Source organism: Lissotriton vulgaris, unplaced genomic scaffold (genome assembly GCF_964263255.1).
Source record: "Lissotriton vulgaris unplaced genomic scaffold, aLisVul1.2 SCAFFOLD_863, whole genome shotgun sequence".
NCBI classification, from domain to species: Eukaryota; Metazoa; Chordata; class Amphibia; order Caudata; family Salamandridae; genus Lissotriton; species Lissotriton vulgaris.
In genome coordinates this window covers 622695-648623 of record NW_028253842.1, presented here as the reverse complement: position 1 = coordinate 648623, position 25929 = coordinate 622695, and the positions used below count along the sequence as shown (strand labels likewise).

The 25929-nt window shown below is 46.5% G+C and overlaps 1 protein-coding gene across 1 annotated transcript in view; it reads right to left on the bottom strand.

The window, feature by feature from the left end:
- The window catches only part of GOSR1 (golgi SNAP receptor complex member 1), a 591443-nt gene that overhangs the window by 4654 nt on the left and 560860 nt on the right, over positions 1-25929 (bottom strand). Inside the window, exon 8 of the mRNA XM_086951506.1 lies at positions 660-742. Within this exon, the coding sequence (XP_086807632.1) occupies positions 660-742 (83 nt within the window). The remainder of the gene's footprint in view (positions 1-659; positions 743-25929) is intronic.

Below are 25929 nucleotides of genomic sequence, written 5' to 3'. Positions count from 1 at the left end.
CTAGGGTGATCCTCCTCCCTCTGGAACCAGAGTGCCTCATGTAGAGCAGGACCAATGAGGATTCTTCACTCGGAAGGTAGCATAAGGTCTTGGGAAAGATGAGGTTGGATGACTGGGCAGACAATGGTGGGGACGTATTTTAACACTGGGTAACAACTTTACATTGTAATTTGTATGTTACTAATTAGGCTCTAGTTTTACTTTTCCCTGAAACAATACGAAATTAAGAAATGAAGTAAACATGAATATACCATTAAATGTATCTTGCAGGAACAAATCCCCTGGGAACTGTGTGCAGGCACAGAATGCTCAGAGTTGGACTCAAACAGATGCTGCTTTCTGATAGTCGAGACTATTAATATTTCATGAACCACCACCAGCAGGGCCAGCTCTGCTCCTTAGCATCTGTTCCAGTACCTGCTGTCTAAAACATCCCTGTTCTGTACAGCAAGCACGTTTAAACTCGAAATAAAAACATGCAGACTGATTCACTCCACCACACCAACTACAAAAAAATAAAACAAAACACTAGAATTTATTATCAAAGAGACATAGTGTCGTGACGTGCAGCTCGTAGACAGCTCAGCTCTAGGAGAACTAGGGAGATAAGTGTGTTCCCATCTTCCCATTCCACAGCATGGCTTTAGAGAAAAGGATACTTGCCAGCGTATTCATTTTGCTCTGTATGGTTTTCAACATTCCACGCTGCGACGTCATGTTTTCTTTCGTTGCCATGGCAATACTGAAAAACAAAAGTGGGCAGTACGTGATTTCACATTTTAGGTAAAATATATTTTTGCTTCATTATTCTTTTTGCATATGAAACAAAAAGCACTCCACCATGGCACAACAAAGAACCCCAATTCGGCCACCCACGCACCTCATCCTCATCTCATTCTCATTAGTGTTCACTTTTGGGAAGTGTGGATATTTTATGACACTGTACGTCTATTGTTTCTCCAATTCATTCTAAATCGGTTATGCTCATTTCTTTTGAGCATCATTTCTTTTTTTGTCTTGTGGTAATCATCGAATATCTCGATTCCTCAAGAATAAGCAACACGTCTTGGGACATAGCAGTTCCTTGAAGCCTCTACTTTGGGGGAAAGGAGTGGAGGAGGGCAGGGCTGGGGAGTTTGGGGGGGGAGGGAGGGGATGGTTGGGTGATGGTGCAAACATTATCACCTCTGGGCATTTCGCTATACAGAACCCCGACACTTCCTCAATAGTTTTGAGCACTCACTCCCAATATGGGTGCAATTTTCTACAAGACCACAATTCATGAGTAGGCGCACCAAACAATTTTCCTGTTTCCCCTACAACACATTGAGCTTTTCGAGTGAAATGTTCGTTTCAGTTGGTTTGGGTGTAGTACCTATAGAGTATTTCGAACAGAGTTACTCCCACCCCACACGAGTAGCTACACTATTAGACCTTGTTTGTATTTTGTTGCACTACTTAGCGCCCAGCGCTATTCCTAGTTATTTTTCGCAAGTATTCAGGAATGGGAGTTTTCCTGTCTTTACTATGGCTAGTTAAATTGTGTAGATTGGGAATATATGTCATGTCTCTTATTGTAATTTAATACATCATTTTTAAATGGAGTTAATGCACTTGTCTCTCCTCCTCTGACTAGGGGGCTCTGGCCTCCATGTCATATTTGGATATATCTGTAGTGTTCCAGTTCCGAGAGTTGTCTATTACTCCGAGCTGCCAATGTTTAGTTCCACATATTGGTGAAAAGGAGAAGGATTACGTCAGGCTCAACTGAATTCCCACAGGGTCCCAAACCCAAAGGGTAGCGCTTGTGACAGGCAAAATATAAAGCTGTGAATTTCCGGGAGTCCATGGTATCGTCCATAAATAACCTCCCCTTATTATCCAGAGGCTTTTTTACTCTCTCGCCTTGTCCACTCTCTCAGGTACCTCAAACGGCCTGCTTGATAATATCGGAGCAAGTTGTGGAACCCCTACCTTCCTCATTGAGTGGGCAGCATGGAGTGCTCATTAACAAACCTGGCCTTCTGCCCTCGCCAAATGAAATCCATGAATATGGTTTGTAAGTGCGCAATGCGTTCCCGTTTACTATAAAGTGCCAAAGCTTGAAAAAACATACAAGAGTTTTGGCGACAGTCATTTAGGTCGCCGTGCGAATTGCATCTTGAGGACTTTCAGAAAGTTGACTTGGGGATGCATTGTGCCCGGGGCTTGCTATTGGCTTTGTGGTCTGTAACAGATGTTCTGTCTTTCCATTTGCTGGCTTTATTTGCTTTCGGCTTTGAAGCTTGAGATGTATCTCCCCCAAGCAAAATCCGTGTTTCCAGTATTCTTCCACTAACTCGTTTTCTGTAATAAACAGGCCTTTAAATGTTATTCTTATCTCATTACATTTTCTGGCCATTCAAAGACTGAGGTCAAATGTCAAGTTGTGTTTTCATGGAAGCCTGGTGTTTATTTTGCTTCCGACTGACTTCAAAGTGAGAGCATAGGAAAGAGGAATGCATCCTACTTTTTCCATGGTCCCTGCTTGCGTCTTTTTAACAAAAAAATGTATTTTAAACATAGCCATTTCAAACGGTTTCTCGTTCTTCAGCTGCACAATTCATTTGCTTTTTTTTGCAAAATCCTCTTCTCTGGCGAGTTCATTTAATTTGTGAAATTGCCTTCTTAGGAACAAAGTACAAAACCGCATTTTGGACTCCGCACCAGCCTAAAATATGGCGATTGTGGGGAATTTACACTGCTTTATGGGCCATTCACTGATATTTTCACAGGAAAGAGCCAGGCACATTGTAACACAATATAACAATGCTTGCTTTTCACTTTTAGCTTTATTTATGACATCTGTGGCCCCTCGTTTTAGAGAGTTGGATCAGTATAAAGGCACTTTTTAGGTTTCGCTGAGTCAGCGCACATGCGCTGCTCAGAGAGACATTTAGTAGCAGCTTTTGTAAGTGCTCTCAAAGCGGCCACCAGCTTATGCTCACGTGCACAAGCACATGCGCTGCTGCGCGCGCATCCCTTGCGTGCTTTAGCACATGATCGCGATGACTTTCGCTTTTACATCGATCGTGATGACTTTCTCTTTCACGGTCGTGCGGCGTTACTATTATTGCCGCGTGGCTAATGCTTGTGCTTTTTTAAATTTAACTAGTTATACTGGTGGTGCCTGCTCCACAGCAACGCCTGCCAGGAGCCTGCAGACCACAGGATCCACAGGATAGGCTGCAAGTCTAATAGCTTAGTAGGTTCATGCACTTTGTCTAAACTGTAGATCATAGTTTGGGATTCCGAGAAACAGTTCCATGTGTTATGCTCCTACTGCAAACATCACCCCGTCGCACGTCTTGCATGTTTGAATACTTTAACGGCTTCATTCCTAGGATATTGAGACAAATGAGTGGTATTCACTTGGGAAGCGATTTTGTTGAGTATAAAAAAAAACTGCTACGTTTGTTCTATGCTCTAAATGTAAGGTCCTTATTACGTTTATTAGCACAATTATACATGTGTGAAAGGCTCAATGCATACCACTGAGTGAAGGAAGCCTAGAAGCAATGAACCACTCGATTTTAAACAAAACAACCAAACTTCCCAAGCACATGCATGGCTACAATTACCAAGTGAGATGATGGGGTCTCCCACTTGTTTACCACGCACTCAGTGGATATCACGGAGTGAACAAGCTTGAATTAAATAGCCGTATAGTGGAGTCACATCTATGTAGCATCTTCAACCTTTCCAGCACGGTTCTCAAGATGTTGGAGCCCCATATATGTATTGTGAGTTTGTATATTTTAAGCAATGCGTGCAGCTAAAGACGGGGCATAAGAGCCGTATATTCTGAGCTCTGGTGATATGTGCGCTCAAGACATAGGAATCAGGCGATTTTCGACCCAAAAAGAGCAAAGCTGTGAATTTTAGCACATTTTGCAAGCACGTGTTAAATCAGTAAGTATTTAAGATGATTCTTTACATGCGTATTATCTTCCCTGACAGATTTTTTTAAAGCAGCATAATTGTGCATTCTGTGTACTCTGAAACATAGTATATATTTAAGGAAATTATGTGTAAATTGGTGTTCTCTTGTCCAGTACAGGCTCTAAAAGCTTCTAATGAGCATGTTTCAAACACACTCAACTCAGTTTTTATGTATTCAAATCAGAATCCATCTTACACAGGTACAATCTTGATTGTACACTTCACAGGCACAACTAGTAGAGCTATTGTAGCCTCTGAGCCCATTAAAGTGACACAATAGCAGATCACGCTTCGATAGCTGGAGGGGGGAGTGGGAGGACAAAAATCATAAAGAGAAACATAGCTCTAAGAAAAAGCATAAACAGTGTTGTGCTGTATCCACTTAAAGATTATTCCGTGAACAGGAGGGAAGAACTATGTATGGTGCTGATATTTTATTCATGGCCACAATTATTAACGAGAGGCCTGTCCCAAGCCAGTTCTTGATGAGAATGTGCAAAATGTTGTATTAACTTTTCCCTCGACTTTTCCAAATAAGTGAAATTTCCATTCGAAAAAAAATAATAATAACTGATTCTAAAATTAAAGACTGGAAATGTATAAACATGAATTCTATTGCTCCTGACCATGTATGAATAAAACTAGAATTGGCAATGAATATGCTGCGGTCTGAGCCACAAACCTGCCATGACAAAGCACATGGGTTCACTAAAACGTGAGAGTTGATTTTTCTAAAATATAAGCCTTGCATTTATTACAATGGAGAATGAAGTGACCACAAGCAAGATGTATACTGTCCCCGCAGATGCAGGGAAAGTATCCGCCTAGAAACACTCCTGCCTTTGCGGCCAGCTGTCGCAGGACACAGCAGGCTTCATTTCTAACAAGCGAGGCCATCCACTGCCCTTCGCAGCTGAAGCATTTCACAACAAACATTGTCATAGCCAATAGGTCTCGCCTTTGGAACCTTATAAGTATTTAGTTATGAAGTACAATATCCTTGGTGCAACAACATCAACTGTTGCATGGCTAAACACTTATAAGGTCCCAAAGGCGAGACCTATTGACTATACCAATGCTTGTTATGAAAGCTTTTGTATTTATGTTTAGCTACACAATAATTATGTATTCCGCCTACAACTATGCCTTTTTCGGAACACATATATTACTAGATATAAACAATTTCCTCATTTATACTTGCAGGCACTATGGTCAGGATTTCAATGGTGCAGCAGGTGCCATGTCACAGGGGTCAAAAGGTTTAGGAATCCCAATGAGCACGGATTGTGGCGATATTTCACTACTAAACAAGCAGTCAGAAGTGCAATTACCTTGAAGGCATTAGGGCCATGATTTGAATGGTGCAGCTGGTGCAATGGTACGGGGCCCAAAATCTATAGGAAATCCACTGAACACCGATTAAGGCTATATTTTACTAATAAATATGAAGTCACAAGTGCAATTACCTTGCAGGCACGAGGGCCATGATTTGAATGGTGCAGCATGTGCAGTGGCACAAAGGCCAAAAGCTCTACGAAACCCACTGAACACAGATTATTGCGATATTTTATTACTAAAAGAGAAGCTACGTATGTTTGGTAATGCCTTATCTGGTAGACACATAATCTAGCCGCAGATTCCTTACCTTTGAATTTCCCAGGCATCAGACTGGATTCGGAAGATTTATCTTTGAGCAATACCAATGCGTGCCGTTAGGTGGCATCTCCACGTAACAGAGTCGACCGCATCACCTATATAGGCACCAAATCGGCGCACTGATGTCAGTATACAAGACTTTCCACGCCAGAAGCGCGGAGCCATGAAGTGCACTGACATTGGTGTGTTTTGAACAACTAGGGCACTGAAAGGGAACACCCCTGACAATAAAAACCTGTCTGCAGGGCGGGAAGGATAGGTGGGTCAGTAAGGAATCTGCAGCTAGATCATGTCTCTACAAGATAAGGTGTTACCGAAGGTAACTTGTCCATCAGAGAGACATCTAGCCACAGACTCTTTACCTGTGAATAGATATCCAAGCAATATCATCCTTGGAGGAGGGACGGTGGACAAGTTTAAACCAGGAAGTCCTGCAGGACAGAGCAGCCAAAAAGGCCATCCCTGTGGACTAAACTGTCCATGCAATAGTGCTTTGTAAACCTGTGCAGGGATGCCCACGTTGCTGCCTATGAGAATTGATAGTGGGCGGCCCAGTATACCCTTAAGGGTTTGGGCAAAGAGTATGATGGGGTGAGGATACCTTCAAGGGATTTTAATAGACACAGGAATTTTGAAATCACTTAGAGGGTGAGATTGTGTGAGCTTAGTGATTTGAACCCACTAATGCTGGTTATGCAACAACAAAACTGACATATATTCAAAGCTGTTACTTATTAGTAATCAGTCAGGGGAGAGAGCAAAACGAGATTGAAAAACAGGTGTATATAAACAAAGAGTATTTAATCTTTTTTTCAAATCAAGTTAAAAAGTTGGGTACAAGATAAACAGCAAAGATGTAAAAGGGTAAATACATTAATCTACACAGCCCTTATTACATCAATTGCTCAAGCTTCTCTACCCAACACAAAATTAATTAAATATTCAATGGTAGATAAAGCCACAGTCGACGTTTCGGTCTCTATTCTTTCGTGTAGGAGACCATCCTCAGGACATGGATTTTATATCTTGAGTACCCTCAATCATGTAGGCGCATGTGTCAATCATGCAAGCGTCCGGATCATAAAGTCAATTTCCTAGCGCTGATACCGGTTCAAGAATTATCGTATTGCGCTGAAGTATCCTTATGGGAGCCAACAGGTGTCCCAGGTATATGGAATAGTTTGCACCATAGAGATTAAAAACGCAGTGGCGGAATCTGTAAAGTTGGTCGTTTCCGAAGCCACGGGATTATGGAAGAGGTCCTCGTTAGTTTTCAAGGATTCCTTTACACATTCGAAGGTATAGCGACGCCTTCTTATGAATCTTTTTCAGTGAGGTAGTCAGTTCTGAGTTCAATGTGTCAGAGTCAGAGTCCGTCCTCACGTAGCGAATGATGCAGCTGCGTGAGGACGGACTCTGACACAAAACTCAGAACTGACTACCTCACTGAAAAAGATTTATAAGAAGGCGTCGCTATACAAGGATACTTCAGCGCAATAAGATAATACGAACGGATCCCTCGACCCGTCACAGCCCGGTTTCCGAGCCAACCACAGCACCGAGACCGCCCTCATCGCAGCCACCGACGACATCAGATCTATGCTCGACAACGGGGAAACCACGGCACCCATCCTGGACCTCTCAGTAGCCTTCGACACGGTATGTCACCGCACCCTGATACGCCTCAGCGACACCGGAATCCAAGGCGCGGCCTTAGAATGGATCATCTCGTTCCTCGCTGGTAGAACCCAGAGAGTCCGCCTCCCCCCGTGCCGGTCAGCAGCTACCGAAGTAATCTGCGGCGTCCCTCAAGGATCCTCGCTCAGCCCCATCCTCTTCAACGTCTACATGAGCCCCCGCGCAGCCATCGCACGCAAACACAACCTCAACATCATCTCCTACGCCGACGGCACACAGCTGATACTCTCCCTCACCAAAGACACCGCCACCGCCAGAGCCAGCCTCCAGGAAGGAATGAAGGACGTCGCAGAATGGATGAAGCTCAGCCAGCTGAAGCTGAAGTCTGACAAAACGGAAGTCCTCATCCTCGGACCCTCGCCCTCCGCCTGGGACGACTCCTGGTGGCCACCGGCCCTGGGCACCGCACCCAAACCAACGGACCATGCTCGCAACCTGGGATTCATCCTTGATTCCTCCCTCACGATGACCAAGCAAGTCAACGCCGTCTCATCGTCCTGTTTCAACACCCTGCGCATGCTCCGAAAAATCTTCAGATGGATCCCCACCGCAACCAGGAAGACGGTCACCCAGGCCCTCGTCATCAGCCGCCTGGACTACGGAAACACCCTCTACGACGGAACCACAGCCAAGCTCCAGAAAAGACTACAGTGCAACCAGAACGCCTCGGCAAGATTCATCTTGGACACCCCCGCTACAGCCACATCTCTGCCCATCTGAAGAATCTGCACTGGCTTCCCGTCAGCAAGAGAATCACATTCCGACTCCTAACCCACGCACACAAGGCTCTCCACGATGCGGGCCCCAGGTACCTCAAAAACCACCTCCTATTCTACACGCCTACCCGCCAGCTCCGCTCCGCCAGCCTCGCCCTCGCCACCGTCCCACGTATTCGCAAAGCCAACGCTGGAGGAAGATCCTTCTCCTACCTTGCAGCCAAGACATATGTGAGAGGGGGGGGGGTCGCTACTGCTCGAACAACCAGGTCTTGAGTTGCTTCCTGAAGGCAAGATGGTCCTGTTGCAGAACCTGCAATTTTCTCATCTTCATGGCCGATGTAATTGGAACTAAAAACGCCGTTTTGATAGTAAGCAGCCGGAGGGTGCAATTGTGCAGAGGTTCACATGGAGCCCTTATTAGAAAGGTGAGATCCAAATTAAAGTCCCACTGAGGCATAATAAAACCAGAAGGTGCGAACATATCTATCAAACTCTTCTCTACACTGATAAGTTATCGGCGATGCGACACACTAGCACCTTGGCAAGGGCCTTTTTCATGCTATAACATTAGCACTTCTGTCACTGTAAACATTACATGAATACTTATAACTTACTACACAGCATTCCATACCAAGCAATGGCAAAGTCAACAGGGCTTGCCTATGTGAGATCTCTTGGCTTTGTCAATGTTTTTAGCCGTATTATACAGAGGCACTAGCTTAATTGAAGCATAACTTACATTTTTTTCAAAACAGTAGAACACGGATACTGCTGGGTGTGCCATACAGCTTTTCTACATTACATTCAGCAGTTTGCAACATAGCAAAAAAAATGAGATAAGCCAATATATCTCACATAGGCAAGACTTATTTGTTATGCCGAAGCTCGTTTGCTACGACAGTGCCTTATTTTTCCAGCTCAGCCTTCACTGCTCTGGTCAGTATCCTAAGATTTATATTTTAAGTTATAGCTGATGTTTGTAAAGTGTCTACACCTAGGTGTCTAAGTAAGGCCTAAGCCTATTTGTGGGGACCTATTTTCGCCAATTCTCAAGCATCACCTTCTGAAACCGAGATCGCCAATCTTTCGGATTTGCTCAGATTCGTTTTTAAAGCTTAATATTTGCTGACACTCCCCAAGTTCGCCCATTAAAACAATTACTGGCTTTTTGGTGTCAATAAGGGAGAGCAGAATATCGCCTGCAAACATAGTATGTTTATGATTGGGTGTTCCCATTTTAATCCCATATATTTAATCGTGATGTCTGTTCCACTGTGCCACAGTTCCAGCGTGAAAGCAACCAAGAATGGGGACAGGATTGCACATGTTTCCAGGCGGTAAAATGTGCACAAAGACAGTACTGACCCGAAAAAGCAGCATGAACAGCTGCAGATGCTTTATTAACTACATTGGCAGCTACAACGAGCTGTTGTGGCTCATTTTTTTTTTAAAACGACGTAGTTTATTGGTTTTTTTCACAAGGCAAACATTGAGCATTATATTACTTATCCTATCTCAGTCCCCAGGTGTCATACCGTGAGATACATCAACTCTTACAATCTATGTACATTTTAATCTAAGTTCCAAAAACAATCCCTCTGTTAACTCCCTTCAGTCCCCCGTCCCCCTTCCCCACCTCCTCAAACCTCATCACTGGCGCCTGCGATCGTAATGTGCTCTCAGTGTTCGCGTACAGGGGTGATTACTAGTGCCTCCCAGGCCGCCGCTGTTTCTAGCCCTCTCTCATTGTTTTGCCTGCGCGCCTGCTGGTATCGTAGTGTGCTCTCACTGCTGGCCCACTTCAGGAGCTCACTCGACCACCTGTTGCTGTTGGGGCCCGCCGCTGCCTTCCAGTGCCTCGTGATCTCTCTTTTTGCCAATATGAGCCCCATGTCCACAAACTTACTCGTGATCTTGTTTTTAGCCATGTGGGGGAACCAGTGTAATACACTAATGGCCATATCGAACTTCAGTTGTCGGTCTGTCACCGCATTCAGGGTATCCCCCACCTCCTTCCAGTATGGGCCTAACACTGGGCAAATCCACAGCATATGCGCCAGGTCCGCCCCCGCTCTCGTGCATCTAGGGCACGCTGTGTCCACTACCTTGAAGTACTTCCCAATTTTCTGTGGTGTGAGGTATGCTCTGTGTAGGATATAGAAGTGTACGTGCTGAAACCGAGCGTTTCGCGTACTTTTCCAGGCCATTCGCACTACCTGCGCCCATGCCCCTTGAGGTATGTCTTTCCCCAGGTCCAGATCCCATTTTGCTTTTAGTGTGTCCAAAGGTGGTAGCTTTTCGTTCAGCATCCTAGAGTACAGGCATGTGACCGCTTTGAAAGTTCCCGCCGCCATCATGACGTATTGGCAGGCTAACGATGTTTCCGGTTCCGCCAAGCCAGTCCGCCAATATGCTTGTATCGCTCTGGTCAACGCCGCCTGCAGCAGGAATCCCCCCCCCTCGGTAAATCATATCTTTCCTGTAGGGCCTGATAGGGCAACAAAGTCCCATCGTCATAAAGGTCCCCCAGCATTTGGATTCCCGCTTCTTCCCAGCGCTGCAGTTGCGACCAGTCACCTCCGTGCGGCAATGCAGTCACCATCCCCAGGGGGATCTCAGGTGCATATGGGCGCATTATATTCGCCCTCCGCTGAGAACGGTTCCAGCAGAGCCTTAGTGTTTTCTCTTCTAAGGTCAATGCTCTAAGATCCAGTTTCTGCTGCAGTGCTATGAACGAGAGGACGTGGCGAGGGATGCCTCCCGTTCTCTCCAGATCCGGCCCCCTGAATTGTCTCGCGATTTCTTGCGTAAGCACCTGCAGCTAGACCGCCAAGTAGTACAGCTCGAAGTCTGGGACCGCTAACCCTCCCTCAACCTTCGGCCTCATAAGTGTCGTCAGTGCCACTCTACGACGTCCCGTGCCCCAGAGGAAGGCCACCACCATTGATTTGAGTAATTTCAACATTGCGCCGGGTATCCACACTGGTAGTGTCCTAAAGTAATAAAGAAACCTAGGGAGCGCTATCATTTTGAGCAATGCTGTGCGGCCTGTCATTTATAGTGGGAGGGTAGCCCAGAAGGCCATGCTGCCCTTCAATGCCCGTATCCCTCGGCCAATATTGCCTTCCAACAGGTTCTCCGCCCGGTGGTAAATGTGCACTCCCAGGTACTTCAGGCAGCTGGGCTCCCACCGCACCGCTCGCAGCTGGGTAGGCTGCGGCTCTCCTTGTCGCGCTGGGAATAAGCACGTTTGGACCAGTTCACTCTCAGTCCAGAGACCTCCCCAAAAGCCGAAAGCACTCCCTCCGCCCCTGTCAATGCTCCGTCGGCATTTTCCAGAAAGAGCAACAGGTCGTCCGCATACATTGATATATAATTTTGACCATTCCTGCCTTTCAGCCCCCCATAGTGGGCACCCGTTCTCATCGCCACTGCTAATGGTTCCACTGCCAGGGCAAAAAGTAGCAGGGATAGCGAGCATCCCTGTCTCCTACCCCGCTCCACAGGGTACTGTGAGGAGACCAGCGTGCCTATTTTCAACCGGGCCACCGCCGACGTATACAATGCCTTAGTCCATTGTAGGTAACGGTCCCCTAACCCGAAGAATCCTAATACAGTATATAAATAGTCCCATTCCAGACTATCAAAGGCTTTTTCGATGTCTACCGAAAGTATTACTGGCTGTTATTCTCACCCGGGCCACCGCCGACGTATACAATGCCTTAGTCCATTGTAGGTAACGGTCCCCTAACCCGACGAATCCTAATACAGTATATAAATAGTCCCATTCCAGACTATCAAAGGCTTTTTCGATGTCTACCGAAAGTATTACTGGCTGTTGTGCCCCCAAGTCGTCCTCTCCTAGCAGTCGCACCAGTCACCGGATGTTTGTAGTTGTGTTTCGCGTTGGTATGAAGCCAGCTTGGTCTTCATGGACTAGTGCTGTCATGTGGTGTAACAATCGGGTCACCAGTATGCTACTCAGAATTTTGTAGTCTGCTGTCAGCATCGACAGTGGCCTGTAAGAGGCTGCATCCCTGCTCTCTCTTCCCGGCTTCAGCAGCGGTATTATCAATGCTTCCCGCATTGATTGTGGCAACTGTCCTGATTCCCTCGCTTCTCTGTAGACCTCTTGGAGTCTCGGCGCCAGTAGATCCACGTATTTCACATAGAATTTTTTGGGCAGCCCATCTAGCCCTGGGGTCTTGTTTTGGGCCATACGTTTTATTGCTCCTCTTATTTCCCCTAACTCTATGTCCTTTCCCAAGGCTTTCGCCTGCTCCTGGTCCAGGCCCGGTAGTTGTAAGTCACTGAGAAAAGTGTCTGCGTTCCGGCCTTTGGTCGTCAGCCTGCTCTTATACAAAGCTTCATAGTAGTTCGTAAAGCACTGCAGAATCTCATTTTGGATGTGGACTACCCCCCCTTCCGCCGTGTCCAGGGCCACTATAGGGGAGCTTCTTTTCAGGGGATTTGCCAGCCAAGCCAACAGAGGTCCAGCTCTGTCACCCTCAGCGTGGGCTCTCACCGTGTACGCTCTATAATCAAAACTACGTAAGCGCTCCACTTCTACTGCTACTGCTTCCTTCGCTGCGCAGACTTGTTCCTGAAGGTCCGGGTGGCCGGGTCGCGCCAGCTCTGCCTTCCTCAACGCCTTATCAGCGTTTTATAAGTCGGTTAAAAGTACCTTCCGCACTACTGCATGCTTCCCTATGCAGAGCCCTCTGACAACCACCTTAAAGGCGTCTCATTCCACCGCCCTCATTGCAGTCATTCCAGCGTTCTCCGCAAAATAATGCGTAATCCATCCCTCTATTGGGACCGTCGCGCTGTTGTGGCTCATGCGTGAGCTTTTCACCAGTTACATGTTCACATCAACTGAGGGATGCCTCAGGCGTGGCCTCCAGGTACAGAGGTTTGAGGGATGCAAGAAAGGCCGCTGCTTGTGCGGTCCTTCGGGAGCACTGGAACAAGCGGCTGTTTCTGTATACAGCTGCCGGGCAGTCCAAAGCAGAGGTACACTGTAGTGATGGGATTCTGTTGGTGAACTACAGCTGCAGAATTACTGAAACATGAAACCACAGAAGATTTTGATATGGTATGCATATGGATGGTGCGTCGACGTGAGGCAAAAATAATATGACTGTCATGACTAGAAAAGAGGCCTCGACTTGACCATTCTTACGTTAGGGCAAGCATACGCTCAGATAAAAGAGACCACAAGTCTTCTGTGAAGCTTGCAAAGCATCTGGAACTACAATCGTACCTTTAGTGCTTTCTGATGGATATGGCAGTTCAAGCAGAGTCTTTGCATGAACCTCATCTCAAGGTGCTACTTTGGACTCGACATTTGTCAGCTGTACCACTTTGTCTGCGCTGTACAACGTCCTGTGTGGAGTCAGGAACACCGGAAGTGATGGGCCCTGTACACGGTGCCACTGTGGTCTGCGACATAAGTGTTGCTTGTTTTTCCACACCGTCACAGAATCTAAGACACTAAGGACAGAGCCAAAGAAAAATTGCTTCATGAAGAACAAACCTCAGGAGGGGAGGAGAGAGTGCCACACAACCTGCAAGAGCGGTCACATCCATCAGAAAGTACGTCACCAAAAGTAGCTTTTTCTAAGGAAGGCCTGGGTGAAATTTTGACTGAGGTTTGAGATACCAATGAACCACACAATAATATTTTAAAGTATAGTGCTATCGAATTGGGATTGTATTCTGCCCTGCCCATCTACACAATAAGGCCAGGCAAAGGAATGCATTGAGACCCAGATATACTGAATCGGTACACAATGCAACCGACCTGAGTCAGAGCTCTTTTCTCATAAAGAGTGGTTAAGGAGCTTGGGCCAGGTAATATTGGTTCTGGTGGCTTAATGGACTATTTAACAAGTTACCTACCTTTGGTAATACTGCTTCGGGTGAATAACGCATCTAATTGCAGATTCATCATCTTCTAAATTATCCAGGAGCCAGACAAGATTGAGACATTTTTTATAGCTAATGCTCCAAAGTGCAAGCAGGTGGTGCCATAGCACTCCACCTATGGAAGTGACGGCACAAAGTCGTACATAGGCACCGCCATCTGGCGATAACATCAGTTTACATTTGAACTCTTCCGCTTTCTCAGGCGCAGACAACCTGTGACAAATTGGAAGAAAGACAGTGTGCAAAATCTAACAGGAACCTTGTTCGAACCTCAAAAATCCACTCCGAATGGGGAGGACAGTGAGGAATATGCAGATACAATACTCACCATTAAAAGCTTTGCTTCATTCTTATAAATGCAGCATTCTCATCTACTGAATAAGTACCAAAATAGGACCTCCCAAAAGGTGGATAGTCGGAGGTTTAAACTCACACCAGGCTCAAGTGGGTGAAATGGGCCCTCAGAGTACTTGATTGTTGAGACAGTAACGCCTGGTGAAGGTGTTTATGCATACCGAAGTAGCAACCTGGCAGATGTCCAATACCAGAAACATCTTGCCAACACTGTTGTGACAGTCTGAGCTCTGCTGAAATGGGCCCGAAGGCCTTCATGTGGATTACTTTGGCAAGGCCATAGTATGGATAGCTCCTAGGATCGCCTTTCCCAACTTAGCACTGACAAAGCCAAAAAAATTGAACATCCACCTGTTGCTATTTTTGTTTGCTCGATGTAAGCTAAGAATTCTCTTTCAGCCCAGTCAGTAAAACCTAGTCTCTCCCCCTTGCCAGCATGAAAAGAGATAGACTGCTCACTTCTCACTAGTGGAGAAGTTACGGTATGACGTCATGCCAGGTGAGCCTTGTAGGGGGAAGGGAAATACTTTAACCCGTTGCGCGCTGGCGTCGGCCAGCGGCCGTCGCGAGCACTACCTTCGGAGTGCTGCGCACGTCCGCTGGCCGACGCGGCCCTGCCCGGGCACGGAAACCTCCACACTGCAGCGGATTCTACACCGCGATAAAGGGGTTAAAGAGTCATTTTCTCTCTGGATATCCCATCTCTTTTTGAAAACTCTGGAGCAGCATCATTGTTGTGGTGTCACCAGGCCTTTAACCCCTTAAGTGCTGCTGACGGCCAATGGTCGTCAGCAGCGCTACCTCCCCAGTGCTGCGCACGACCATTGAACGTCCATTCAGCACTAGTTCTAATGGACAGCGCAGCACTGGGGAGAAATGTTTACACGCAGCTAAGGTGTTAAGTGGAAGCTTTTTCAATATTATATACAACGAGCCATAGCTGCTGCTTATTTACCTTATGTAACTAACAACCATTGGCAAAGGCAATAGTCCTGACTTGTGGGTATGATGTTACTTGTTGTGTCCTATATCTAGATGCAATGACAGAAACAGCAGAATACAAGTCGGGCAACACACTATGCTAAGAACAGATATTTAGAGTATGTATTTTAAGCCACGCCCATAATTGCATTGGCCACACCCCTTTGAGGCGCCTCCAACCCCCCAGTTTTTTCATCCCACTCAAAGCCCTAACTGGGCCAGCAATATAACAAATAACAAAACATCCCAACAGTGTAGCTTGAAGAGGGTCAATTTGACAATCTTTGCATCAGGCCACAAACTTCATCCAACAACCGCAATAGTTTTGGTGGATGGGTGCCTAGTGGCAAGAATTACATACACTACTCGAAAAGATAAATCAAATGTGCTCATTTGGTGCGGTTCATTTCTATGCATAGAGATGTAGGTGTGGAGACTTAGGTACAGAGCCATCCCAGTTGCTGAGAGAGGTGAGCAACCTAAACTGGTAGCCAGATTGGAAGGAGGAGCTAAACACATCTGGGTACCACACTCTCCTAGTCCAATTCAGAGCTTTCAGGATTACCGGAACCCAGTTGTAGATCAGAACTCGAGGCAGAGGTCTGAAGGAGTACTGGAGGCTTGCAACCCTCAGCATACTGCCACTGAAGACTCCTGGAGGATACTCCAGTGTTTAATTTCGGTGTGGTGGTGAAAAGAATCTACCAAGGCACGCCTCTGGGGAGAAAATGCCTTGAGCCACCTCTGCCAGCTGATATCTGCTGAACGCATCCGCTCCGATTTCAGCGAGCCCAATAAATGGTTTGGCGTTAGGGAGATTTCTTGAAAGTCCAGCCATTTCCAGTGGTGTAGTGCCTATTGCATAGTATCGGCAACCCCACCATGTCTTGCTTGTTGCAGTACCACATGGCTAGTTGTTAGTTTAAGCCTAAATCAGCTCTCCCTTGATAAGTGGGAGGAACGTTTGATGCCCTTTTGAAAGGAAGAGTTGTCTGAAAAGCAGTCCCAGTGGTTTGCCCATAGCAGTTGGTTGTTTCGCTGCAAGGCAAGTACCTGCTAAAAGATACATGGAACCATCAGAATGCATGAGGACAAGTGTCGCAAAGCCTCAAAAGCATCTGCGCCAGAACCCAGCAGTGCCAGTTAAATATTAGGATCATATCATGACTGTCCCAGATCCACTGCAAGGGTAGAAAGGCCTTGAACACTACTGTGTCCAGGATGTCCCCTATGGAGCAAATCCTCTGGGTAGGCTTCAGCTGGAATTTCGATTTGCTGATGGAAAACCCAGAGATGACAGAGGGGTGACCGTTGTCTGACGGAAGCTCACCACTGACTGGTGAGCCCACCTTCAGGAGCCAGTAAGGTATAGGAATACACATATACCCCCCCTGCGAGGGTGGGCACAAGACCATCCCGTTCGTAAATACCAGAAGGGCAGAGGTGAGGTCAAAAAGTTAGAATGGCAAACTGGGAGTGCACTGGGCTCCATCATGTACAGTAGGAAGTGTCTATGGAACTGCAGGACGGGACACATGAAAGTACATGTCCAAGGACACCATCCAGTCTCCAGGATCCACAACAGAAAGAACCTGAGCCAAAATGAACATCTTGAACCTGTCCTTCAACTTAAAGCGTTCATAAGTCAAATGTCTAGAATCAGCCTGAGGCCTCCATCTTTTTTGGTCACCCAAAAAATAATAGGAGCTGCACCTCTCACCCTTCTTCACCTCTGGAATCCACTTTATGCCCACTTTGGTCAGTAACTACTGAACTTCCTGCACAAGCATGGTGGCATCATCCACCGAGGTGTAAGCAAAAACAGATGAGATCTGAGAGGGAGTAGATGTGAAGGGGAGGGAGTAACCTTGTTGAACGATGTACAACACCCACCGTTCCAAAGGCATACCGTGGCGGCTGGACAGGAAAAAACATTTCTGCCCCTTATGAGCCACACAGGATAAAAGAAAGGGTAATCAAAACACCATGGCCACCACACATGCGAAAGAAGACGAGGAAGACGACTGCTGTCCCTGGTTGAGTACACAGACTCTGAAATCACCCCATCCTCGTGAATTGCAAAATGTGCTGTACTTTTTCGGCATGCACCAAATGAGCCTGTCCCATTAATACCGCCTGGCGTCGGACTGGGCGTTTCCCCGATTGGCCGGAAGGGTGGGGGCACTGGGATGGGAGGGCGCTGAAGCACATGCTTCCTAGGAGGGCCAAAATGTCGACTGTTCCATATTCCCGCCTGTACAAAACTCCGTTTTTGGGGCAGCTGTTGACAGATGAATTTAGTCCACCAATAAGACATTGCAGATTTGAACATATTAGATAGGTTTATCAATATTTTTTAGTTGTTCTTATGTAAGTGTAGTCACTTTTTTGATGTACTACACGAGCACTTTTTTCACCTATCACTTATAGAGCACCTCAATGTTTGAGTTTATGAGTTGATATCATTTAACAACTAAATATACACTATTCACTTATTAGCCCAGTTGTTCGGACCTACACATTTCTTTTGCTTCTTTCTTTTTTTATGTGATTCAACCCCTCCCTTGCTGATGACGGAACCGCTCCGTCATCAGCTACGGTTGGGTTGTGCTGATGACGGTGCGGTTCCGTCATGGCCTGGCCGCCGCGCCTGCGCGGCGCTGATTTCGCGCCTGCGCGGCAGTTTTAATGAGCGGGCGGGTCATGACGGAACCGCTCCGTCACCAGCACAGCTCAACCGCGGCTGGTGACGGAGCGGTTCTGTCACCAGCATGCGGCCGCCCCACCCACTTAGCGCTGCGGCGGAATAGCCGCCGCAGCGAAAGGGTTAATCAAGTAAGCGACTGTAGCCACTCATTTTGGAACACAGTAGCAAGTGCTACGTCTATCAGACAAAACTGTTTCGGTTTTAGGATACCCAGGTTCTGAGGAACACAGGGTCACCCCCCTGATATTTAAAGTTCCAGTTTTAAGCAGCAGTCTTTTTCTCCCGGCTGTGCGGCATTCTGATATTAGGAGGCAGGTTGCACAGGAACATTTGGTGGCAGCACATGTAGCAGTGCAGGGCCAATAAAAGGAGGATTATAGATGTGAATTTTTTTTCGAGCCTGGGCAGCGCATGTGCTGCTCTGTGAGGCATGCTGTATTCAGGTTTGGACTTGAAACTTCGCCCATCTTTTCAATTGGCTCCAGTTACTGTTGTTTCTAAATGGTTGCTTTTGATTCATAAATAGGCTTAGTAGTGCCTCCTTAGTGACTCCTTGTCTTCATTTATAACCTTCCATAAAGAATGGACTTTTTACTTTTGTTACACAGTGTGTTTTATTTACAGTCTGTGAGCACTATTTTCTTTAATGATTGCCCCCTTATTACACGCACAAAGTGTTTTCCTGCAAGGGTGCCGGCTTTGCCTCTGGGCGCTGCGCTACAGTTTCTGCACAGCGCCCACTTTTAAATTTTTATTGGGCCAACTTCACAAACGGATGCTTTTTTTGTAAAAGCGCCCCATACAGCGCACCTTTCTATAGATGAGCTGTGTCTAAATAAAGGTGCGTGGCCACCATAAAAGTGAAAGTGCAGCATGGGGCGCTTTTACAAAAAAAAACATGTTTCTCAACTTGACAAACAAATGCTTTTTTTGCATAAGCACCCCATACCGCTCTTTCACTTAACACCTTGCACCTTTCTTTAGACAAACCGCGTCTCAAGACATGGGCGCAGCCACCGTTAAAGTGCGGCAAGGGGCGCTTTTACAAGCATTAGCAATGCAATAGGTCTGGCATTTGCGAGAGTTTAAGCTATTGCCATTGTAAAGACAATGCCTTTTATTTATGTTTTAAAGAACAACACATAAATAAAAGGCAGTGTCGTTTACAATGCCAATAGCTTAAACTCTCGCAAATGCCAGACCTATTGCATTTCAAATACTTGCTTTATGTGGGGGAAGGGTTTATAAAAATCATGGATATAGAAGGAAGCACTACAGAGCGACTAGCGCACGAAATTGACCTGTCGCGGGCTTAGCCTAGAATCATTGTTGCTTCTAGGATAAACCTTGCCCTTTTTAAAAAATCGCGATTACTACGTTTTTTATTAGATAGCTGGTGTATTTTAACTTTATTGCTGTGTTTGCACAATTGACTTAAAAATTGTTTGAACCTACCTTAACACCCCTATTCCCTGTTCCGCTGCGGGAAGTCCCGTTTGTTGCGGAGGGAAACAAGGGCATTCTCGGGCCTCCCACTCCACACAGCCGCCATCTTAGGACTGGTGGGGACTGCTGGGGACGCGCTCTAGCTGACTCAACATCCGGGCAAGAACCTATTTAGCCCAATGCTCGGCTGGAAGCGCAGCGGGGGCGCGCCAAAGGCAAGCCCGTCTGCGCCCGTCCGCGCCGGACCCGCGCCCAGTGCCCAAACCCATGCCCTAATTGCTAGAAACGGCTATGCTAAAGATGACTTGCTCCAACTAGAGCCAATGACCTGTAAGCATCCGACCATCCTGCACAATAATGGTATTCTTAATACCCCCAATTGTGCGGCCGGTGGGTTCCGGTTACTCAGCGTAGCCTCAACCCTCTTTCATGATCAGCAGCGTCCGAATAGGGGCGAAAGTAAGCCCAATAATGCGTCTAACCACCCACTTTTCACAAATAGACCCATCCACCACACAGATGGTCAACCTGACCGCAATTGCAAAACCCTAAAGATCATACTTATAAATGTAAGATCCATGGCTAACGTAAATATGAGCTTGAAGCACTAATAACGGACAACTCTGCTGACCTTGTTTTCCTTACGGAAACATGGGCGTCTGAAACCTCTGGGCCGGATTGGAATATAGCAGTTCCGAACGGCTACTTGGTGGGATATGCCAACAGGATGGGCTCAATGATTTCTGTCTTTAACGTTCCCACTTTAAATTAACCATTCTCCCACAACAAGGTTTGGAGGCAGAAACCATGATCTTTAACGTTAAAGACAGAAATCAAACAGTATTCGCAAGAATACTGGTTTACAGGTCCCCCAGGACCAGAGCCCCCTTCATTAAAGCACTTCTCAACTTTCTGGAATCTACCTCAGATGCACCCACTTTCACAATATTGGGTGACTTTAATTTCCACCTAGAGGATAATAAAGATACCGAGGCGGCCACTCTAATTGACAATTTTCACAGCTTCGGGATGAACCAGAACGTTTCCAAACCCACACACACAGCTGGACACACACTTGATGGTATTTTTACTAATAACCATCCCTTAAACATAACATCGATTCTGTCAGTTCCCTGGTCTGACCATGCAGCCATTTTCTTTAACTTACATACAAATCTCTCTATTATCCGACGCAGAGATCTCTCGCAACCAGTAATAACACGGCCCTGGAAGAAGCTCCAAGCCAACCAACTAGCCAACACGCTATCTAGAAACCTTCCATTACCCGAAATTTACAACAGCGAAATCGGAGCGAACTATTTCAATACCTGGATCAGCCAAGAAATGGATAAGCTGGCCCCAGTGGAAACCAAAAAACCCAGAAGATGATCAGCCACCGCCCAATGGTATACTCCAGACGTAACACTAATAAAACTCAAATGCCGACGCTATGAGTGGATCTGGCGCTCTGACTATAGCCAGCATAACAGGACAGAATACACCAAAACTCTACATGAATATAAGATAGCGATAGCACAGGCCAAATCGGTCTTTTTCACCAAAAAAATTCAAGAGGCCTCAAATTCCTCTAGGGAATTATTCAAAACGGTTGCACATCTAGCAAAGAGCCCCCGCGACACCGCCTTTGTGCCAGATCAGAACTTTGTAGAGGATATAGCAATATTCTTCCAACAAAAGGTCCAGACGGTCTATGATGACCTTCATATCTCAGCTGCAGGAACATCCGTCACCCATATAGAAAACTCAACACCAGACGTAACCAATTTCTCTCAGTTCACACCTCTAGAGGAAACACAGGTCACTAACCTGCTAACCCAGACTAAATCTGGTTCACCACCTGACCCGTGCCCTCCTTATATATTACATCTAATTCCTGAGACAATAAGAGCAGCTCTGACCCCTCTGCTTAAAGAGGTCACTAGCTCAGGTACATTTCCTCGCAGCTGGAAGAAAGCCTGCATCAGACCCATCCTCAAAAAAGAGACCTTGGATCCTAAGGAACCTAAGCACTACCGGCCGATATCATACCTTCCTCTACCTGCTAATATTCTAGAAAAAGCCATGAATCAGGAACTAATGAGGTATATAGACCAGAATAATCTGCTAGACTCCTCACAACATGGGTTTCGGCCATTCCACGGAATCCGTTTTAATTATGGCAACAGAGGATATCAGTAGGACAATGGATGGAGGTGGTAGAGCGACCCTGATCCTATTGGACTTAACAGCGGCGTTCGACACCGTGAATCACGAGGTCCTATTGAGCCGACTGAGGACTCTGGGAATCACAGGCACTGCTCTAACCCTTCTTACGTCCTTCCTAGATGCTCGAATCCAGCTAATCCACTGGGGAGGTCTCCAATCTGATGAGTTCTCCCTCCCTGGTGGTGTACCCCAAGGCTCAGCACTCTCGCCGACACTATTTAATTAGTATGTAACTCCACTAGCTGCACTAATAAAATCACATGGGCTGCACTTAGTGTCGTATGCCGACGACACGCAAATAGTAGTGTCACTCTCCCAAACGGCGGAAGCCACAGCAGAACACTTCAGAAACTGTCTCTTAGATGTTAAAAATTGGATGAGTCACAATTTTTTAACCCCTTGCATGCTTGTGACGGAACCGTTCCATCACAAGCCTCGGGTGAGCTGTGCTTGTGACGGAACGGTTCCCTCACGGCCCGCTCGCCGCGCCTGCGCTGACGAAATAATGGGCGGGCGGGTTTGTGACTGAACGGTTCCGTCACGAACCCGCCCGCCCATTATTTCGTCACAAGCACAGCTCATCCGTGACGGAGCGGTTCCGTCACAAGCACAGAACCGCCGCGCGGCCGCCCCGCCCCCTTAGCGCTGCGGCGGAATAGCCGCCGCAGCGAAGGGGTTAAAACTCAACACCGAAAAAACAGAAGTGATAGAGTTTGGCCAAAAACCATCTATCTGGAACCAACTTTGGTGGCCTCCAGAGGCTGGTACATGCCCTGTTCATGCTGGAAAGGTCAGAAACCTCGGTTTTCTGATTGACAAAGATCTCTCTTGCACAGCGCAAATAAATCAGGTAACATCGGCCTGTTCCTACACCATCAGGTGCTCAGGAAAATCTTACCGTATATTCCGCTCACCCTAAGGAAAACGGTGGTGGGAGCCCTAACAACATCAAGGGTGGATTATTGCAATGCGCTGTACCTAGGCACAGGCGAAAAACAGCTGGCCAAGCTACAGTCCATTCTAAACGCGGCTGCAAGAGTCCTAATGAATCTTCTGAAACGGCACCCTACATCTCAAGCCATACGAGAATTTCACTGGCTCCCAGCCAGGCGCAGAATTCAATTTAAGGCCCTCTGCCTGGTCCACAAATCCCTATATGGGAAAGGGTCAGAAGATCTCACTAATCTCCTCCCGCGGTACGCACCACTGCGCACTTTAAGATCAGCAAGCCAAGTTCTGATCTGTCTGCCAAAAATACGGAGAGCCCGATGGGGTGGGAAATCCTTCTCCTATCAGGCCTCCAAACTGTGGAACTCCTTGCCCCTCACCCTACGGTCCAACAAGAATAGAATGAGCTTCAGGAAGGCGCTAAAAACCAGGCTCTTTTCTATGCCCTAACCAACCCCTGTACTCTTTCCGTTCTTCAGCGCCAAGACACCTCGGCATAAGAGCGCTATAAAAATATTTCAGTCAGTCAACTGTTTACAAAAGTGTTCATTTTGCATTTTCTTTTTGGAAAACCTCTAAATCGTGTTTGAAAGTTAAAGTTCACTTCGTGTTAAGAGGGAGTTTTTATTTAATAGTGATAGGTTCATCGTTTGCCAGATCACGGATGATTTCAGACGCTATGCTGTCTTACAAAATCAATTTTGGTCTTACAAAATCAATTTTGGTGGAGGGCGAATGACTTAGCTGTGGTCACCCTTGTGGGGAGACAGTTTTGTTATTAAGCAGTTTTTGTGAGCATTACATCGTACAGGTCTTGAATTTTAAAATCCTTGCATTCACAACCCTTGCCCCCTCCTCACCCTACCCCCAAGTATGGGTCATGGATTGTGAAATTACTATTTCTGTCATGGGCCCAGGAAATCCTGCCAGCGGCAACGGCCCTGAAAGTTCACGCTGTGCCAGTGCATTCAGAGTAAAGTCATCGACTGATAATCATAAGCAATGGGAGCATTCTACCACATAAAAACAGGAAATAATTTTTTATGTGGAGACAACACAATCTAACGTCCCTTCAACATAAGCAACAAAAACAGTCTGCTCCTTTTTGAAAAATAAGCATATGTATTTGCAGCTGCACCCCTTTGGCTGGGGTTAAACAATCGTTTGCTAACTCAGACTGCTTAGTATGGAGGCGCTTCTTCGGTAGCTGGCCTTGCAATACATCTTACTTAGGACATCGGCACGCGCGGCTATTAACTTCCTCCCACAGCTGGGATACTCGAGGCATGAAGGCCTCCTGCACCGCGCCTGATTTATAATCGCCAGAGATGCGCTTCGCCTCACACCTGCAATCCAAGCATGCACAGATCACCGAAGCGCGGCTGTATTTATACGGCCCTCTGTGGGAGGCCAGACGCTCCCATGGCGAGCCGTGAATACTGCTCCCCTTATGAAGGGGGTACAAGTGTACACAGACAGGACAGAGCAGTGCGCCGTTACCCGAATCAAACAGCAAAGAAGCGAAAAAGCATCTCAGCCACATCACCAGAACTTTTGTTTATGTGACCAACACGTCTTCTATTCACCAGCACTATGGAGGTCAAAGTTAACCCGCTGGTTGCATTAGGGCAGGGGTCTCCAACCTTTTTAATAATAGGAACTACTTATGTTCAATGAAAATCATCCAGAGCTACTGACATCATTAGTGTTGTAAAAATGAACACATCATACAAGATTTCTGGCCATCAAATAGAAGATTACCAGCTGTCATCATATCGATGCATTAGGCAAGGCTGCCAGTAATAAGGATGATGATGATTAATTTGTAAACTGCAGCAATACCCTGAGTTGTCTAGGCGCCTCCTGAAAGCACATTCAGACTTAATTTACGTGGGGATTAAAGTTATATCCTAAAAAGCAATGTTTTAGGCCTTTCCCGAACTTTAACCACATCGATGCAAGTGTTATTTTTCTCCTGTGCTGGATCTACTCATTTCCCATTGTTCATGACGAGCTCAGCTCGTCATGAGTGTATGGAGGTGTACACCATGACGAGCTGAGCTCGTCATGAGCGTCCAAGGGGTTAAAAGATGCGTCTCTTTTTTAGGAGAGGTCGCCAGGGAGTACCACAATTTTGCTGTTGTGGTGATGAAACTTTTTCCATCCCACATGGTCTTTTTTACTCTAGGGACAATCAGATTCCCAAGCTCGGCTGATCTGAATGTCCTTACGGGATGTAGGGTTTTAAATGATTTGCTAGCTGAGTTGGGCCCATATTGTTGAGGGATTTAAAAGCAATGCACATGGATTTGAACTGAATCCACTTTGCTACCTGTAACCAGTGGAGCTGAGACAGAGTGGCAGTTACCGAATCCGATTTGGAGATTCCCATGAGTACCCTGGCTACAGCGTTCTGTACAGTCTGTAATTTTTGAATGCTGCATTTTGTTGAGCTGGTAAGCAGAGCATTACAATAATCAAGTCTTGAGGATATCAAAACAGATATCACTGTTTTCCTTAATTCAGGTGGAATTGAAGGTAATATTTTCCTGAGAATGTTTAGGATGAATTAACAGCAAGAGGTGGTGGAGTGGATTTGAGTTCAAAAGACAACTAGGTATCCATAATGACTCCCAGATTTTTAGCCTTAGAGACAGGTGCTGGTAGTGGGCTGAGCTGGGCCGGCCACCAGCCGTTGGTCTACATGAAAGGATCATTGCCAAAGACCAAAACCTCAGTTTTGGAGGAATTCAGCTTCAGACAATTCTCTGACATTCAGTGTCCTATACGACTCATGCCGTCATGAAAGCTGTTTCTGTGGAACTTGATGAACCGCTTACTTTGACAATAATATGCGTATCATCTGCGTACGATACGAGGGCAAAGCCATGGCTTTCTACCAGTTTGGCCAGCGGAGTGACAGATTAAAAAGTGTAGGACTCAGGGACGATCCCTGAGGTACACCACATACATGGCAGTGAAAAAGGGGATGACACAATCGCTCAGTGCGACCAACTGAGAACGCCCAGTCAGAAAGGAGCCTAGCAGGGAGAGCGCCTTATCCCTGATCCCGATAGAAGCTAGACCGTACAGCAGCAGCCTGTGATTAATGGTGTCAAAAGCTGCTGACAAATCTAGAAGAATCAGGGTGGCGCCCTCCCGCCATCCAGCGTCCGTCTGAGCTCCTCTGTAGCCGTGATAAGAGCCATTTCTGTGCTATAAGGCGCACAAAAGCCAATCTGAGAATGATCCAAGATTTTGCTTTGCTTGACAAAGCAAAAACAT